Source organism: Telopea speciosissima, chromosome 1 (assembly GCF_018873765.1).
Source record: "Telopea speciosissima isolate NSW1024214 ecotype Mountain lineage chromosome 1, Tspe_v1, whole genome shotgun sequence".
In the NCBI taxonomy this organism is placed as follows: Eukaryota; Viridiplantae; Streptophyta; class Magnoliopsida; order Proteales; family Proteaceae; genus Telopea; species Telopea speciosissima.
Window position 1 is genome coordinate 70,832,299 of NC_057916.1, and position 4,610 is coordinate 70,836,908.

At 37.9% G+C, this 4,610-nt stretch overlaps 1 protein-coding gene across 1 annotated transcript; it reads left to right on the forward strand.

Moving 5' to 3' along the window:
- Positions 1–2,467: 2,467 nt before the first annotated feature.
- LOC122648606 (hydroquinone glucosyltransferase-like) lies at positions 2,468–3,877 on the forward strand. Its single transcript, XM_043841820.1, has one exon. The coding sequence runs from the start codon at positions 2,468–2,470 to the stop codon at positions 3,875–3,877; it is 1,410 nt and encodes a 469-aa protein (XP_043697755.1).
- The last annotated feature ends 733 nt before the right edge of the window (positions 3,878–4,610 follow it).

The window sequence follows — 4,610 nt, forward strand, 5'->3', positions numbered from 1 at the left end:
ATCCTTTATTTCTTTTCAAATTTTTATCTCCTATAAGGATTATTGTAGCTTGTACCTTCAGGTATGTTTTCTAACCTAGCAACCTAGATTACGATTAACTCTTTTATTGCTTTTACTATGCATGCTAATATGCATGACTAGTAAGCAATAGTTTAAATAGAAGGCAACTAGCCTCCGTCCAGGCATACTGGGTGTCTAACACCTTCCCAACCCGTAACCTTGAACCGTCTCCAGAGATCTAGGTAGGCCAACGTCATTCATTGAACTTTATTTTCTACCCCGAAAAAGGGAAAGGGAGAGAAATTTACTAATCCTAAACCTTTATCTAGGTGACGACACCCTAAAAATTCTTTCCCCTTTCTTCCGATCAAAGAGGGGAACCCTAGCACCAGCGTGGGAGCCAATGAGAGTGCATGTAAAGGCATCAAACATGGATGAGATTTTTTATTTTAAGAGGGGCAGGGGTAATTTTGCATGCTCTTGTGATTGGGTGTAGGATCCATGCAACTAGACAACATTATTTTTCCCTTAATATTAATTACATTTAATTTGCATGATCATTAACGGGTTATGATTGTCCTTATGTTTTCACTTAAAATGTACTTTACTAGGAACATGACTGGTCATCTTGTTCATATGATCATCATATCATGTATTCTTTGAAATCTTTATTCTTTCTATTTTCTACCTTATTATGTAATTTTATAATAGAAGGGAGAGATCTTCCAAACTGAATCTGGAAGACATAATAATTAAAAAATAAAATAAAAAGCAACTTGAATTAGTTACTCAAAAAGTCTAAAATTGTAATCCTTAAAATATCTTTCAGTAGGTCCTACCGAACCAGAGTAATGAGTCATGAATTAATGGCCGATTGGTTTGGGACAAAACATTCTCTAGAAGAATACTGACGTCCAAGTGGTAGCATGCATTAGTGATGGAATCACCATTCACCATGCATGCATTAAGATTTCGTCTCAATTTCTTGCAAAATCGAAATATTTTGATCGAGATTTTAAACCCTAACGTACATTACATAACCAGACAATATTCTTTCTGAATTAATTATTCATAGAGTCTGAAGTTGTAGCTATCGAAATCTCCTAGTAAAACATCCAATCCTTAAAATATCTTCCAGTAGGTCCTGCCGAACCAGGGTGATAAGTCATGAATTCATGAACCGATTGGTTTGGGACAAAACATTGTCTAGAAGAATATTGACGTCCCATGTGATAGCATTAGTGGTGGAATCACCATTCACCAAGCATGCATTTAGAAGCATATGCTTCTAGAGTGATACAAATTAGATGTCATTATGTCTAAGAAACTATGTATTTAGTTAGCTCTTCTTATTGACTTGTAATTAATGTCATAACTCATAATGTTGTCTCTTACCGTACCTAGGATACTTCTATAACCTATGACATACAAAAAAAACTTATCTTACCTAGGATATTTCTATAATGGATTTCCCATTATAAATTTTAAAACAAACGAGGAAGTTGCAATATATCATCCACACGCTCTAAAATAAATACATAAAATTAATTGGGTCATTTAGGGAGTGTATAATCCATGCTCACCGAAATAAATAAATTGAATCATGCATTTAACTTAGATTATGTAATTCACTAGCACCACCAAGGTTGCTCTATTGAAACCTAGTGGCCGTAGGCTTGAACAAGGAAACAGCCTCTTCACAAAGAAGTGAGGGTAAGACTATGTATATATCTCTCCCGAGACTCTATAATAGTGGTTTACCAAAAAAAAAAAAAAAAAAAAAAAAAGACTCTATAATAGTGGGACCCATGTGTACTAGATACACCCTTTTTTAAATCCACCAGCACAAAACTAAATTAATTGATCACTTAAAAGTGGGTTTGCATCTAGGCAGCCAAAATCATGAGTTACACAACTCTTATAGTTCTTATTCAGTAATGTCCCTTTCCTCTAATAAAAGAAAGAAAGAATTGTTAGAGCCAAGTTCAGTAGTAGTGTAAGAGACTACCTCTACCCTCCTTAAAAAACGAAAAATAAATAAATAAAATAAAATGAAAGGATCACATAGTATATAGACAAAATATCTAAGCAAGCTAGCAGCTGGCTAGTACAACTTAAGAGCTCATATCACATAACCACCACCTAAAGGCTCATATCTCCCAAATAGATTTTAATAAAACTGTTATGTAAGTACCCCAAAGATAAATTCTAGAAACTATAAACTCACCCTAACCCATCCTCAATATCCAACAAAAATGACTAGGAAATAAGAACTAAAATAGAAAAAGGTTGTATCACATCAAGTCGAGTTGGTGAATTATAACCTCTCCCTTCAATTTTCTGAATATATATAAACCCATCTCCATTCCTTGCCTTTCAACCCTCCAAAAGTACATCTCGCACAAGCTAGCTCATAAGCTCTTCTTTTAATTCTCCCAGGTTTTCAACCTTCCAAAACACAATCACCATGGAAGGAGAAAAACAAACTCCACACATTGTCATTCTACCAGCTCCAGGATTGGGTCACCTTATCCCCCTTGTTGAATTTGCCAAGAAATTCCTTCGTGATCATGATTTCTCCATTACATTTACAATCCCAACCGACGGTTCTCCAATCAAATCACAGAAAAAAGTCTTGGATAGCCTTCCCAAATGCGTTGATACCATCTTTCTCCCCCCTATTAACCTTCAAGACCTCTCCAAGGATTCAAGAATTGAAACCCGAATCTACCTCACGATAGCCCGTTCCCTACCTTCACTCCATGAAGCTTTTAAGGTCTTAACAGCCACAACTCCCATCGCTGCCTTGGTTGTTGATCTCTTTGGCACTGATGCATTTGATGTGGCTAAGGAATTTAATGTTCCTTCTTACATATTCTTCCCCTCGACTGCCTTGGTTTTGTCATTGTACCTCCATTTGCCTGAGCTTGACGACAAGTACTCTTGCGAATATAGAGACTTGTCTGAACCAGTGAAATTACCTGGATGTGTGCCAATTCATGGGCGAGATTTCGTGGACCCACTCCAAGACAGACAGAATAAGGTTTATACATGGACCTTATACCATTGCAAGCGTTTCAAACTAGCTAATGGTATCCTGCTAAATAGCTTCATGGGCATGGAAGAAGGCGCTATCAAGGCTTTGAAGGAGGGTGGAGACACAAGTTTGCCACCTATATATCCAATCGGGCCACTCATACAGAATAGTTGTATGAAGGATGGACCCGATGTTTCCGGATGCCTAAGATGGTTGAACCATCAACCCTTGGGGTCTGTACTGTTTGTTTCATTTGGAAGCGGTGGTGCCCTCTCAAGGGAGCAATTGAATGAATTGGCGTTGGGACTGGAGCTTAGTAAGCAAAGATTCTTATGGGTTGTCAAGAGCCCAAATGCTACCTACTTCGATGCCCAAAGCATTGAAGACCCTTTGGTTTTCTTGCCGGAGGGTTTCTTGAAGAGGACCAAAGGAAGGGGTTTGGTGATACCATCATGGGCTCCTCAAATACAAGTTCTTAGCCATGTCTCTACCGGAGGGTTCCTCACCCACTGTGGTTGGAACTCAATCTTAGAGAGCGTGGTACATGGAGTACCATTGATTGCATGGCCGCTCTATGCAGAACAAAAGATGAGTGCAGTGATGCTGGTGGAGGATTTGGAGGTAGCTTTGAGGCCAAAAGTTGCGAAAAACGGGGTAGTGGGGAGAGTGGAAATTGCAACGGTGGTAAAGTGCTTAATGGAAGGGGTAGAAGGGAATAGAATACGGAAGAGGATGAGAATGCTCAAGGGTGCAGCTACTAAGGTGTTAAGCGAAGAAGGATCCTCTAGAAAGTCACTATTAGAGGTAGCCTGCAAATGGAAGTCCCAAGTGGGGATGTGAAAGCAAAGTTTTTTTCTTCATTTCTTTTTGGTAAAGATGTGAAAACACAGTTCATAGATTATGACATTTAGTTTTCCCATTATAAAATACAATTCGAGATTAAGAGTTCTTGTCATAAAATTGTCAATTAATTTGTATAGGTTATTAGCTATGTAACTCTCAACTACATTTTTTTGATGATACTCTCAACTACATTTTAGTAACTCTTTAAACAGATTATATCTGCTCATATCTTAAACCTTTTAAGGCACAGACTGATTCTCCATAGATCATTGGGTTACATCAGGGAGACAAATAGTGTAATATAGAGTTAATCTCACCGACTCAGTTTCACCTGCTCCAACAGTAAATGATATCTTTCTCGGCCAGTACTCTGGATTCTTGAGAATCCGGTTATAGATGGTTGCCCAAATGCACTCGAGTATTATGCGGGTTTATCCACACTTAAAAGTCATTTTATGGTCAATAGGGTAACCAGCAAGCCCATACAAGACACTCCAAGAACCCAAGGCTGTATATGTTGGGCCATATTTGAGCTTCGTCTAGAACTGTATTCTCTAGCTGTTATTTGTCTGAACACAAATAGAAATATGAGACCATACAATGGACCTAGACATTCCTAGGAAACTAGCCTATCACCAAAGAACCTGGTCAAATATGGTTTCAAAAACTAGGACATTCAACTCAAGTTATGGGTCAATTAATATGCTAACAGTACATATTTCACATTAGA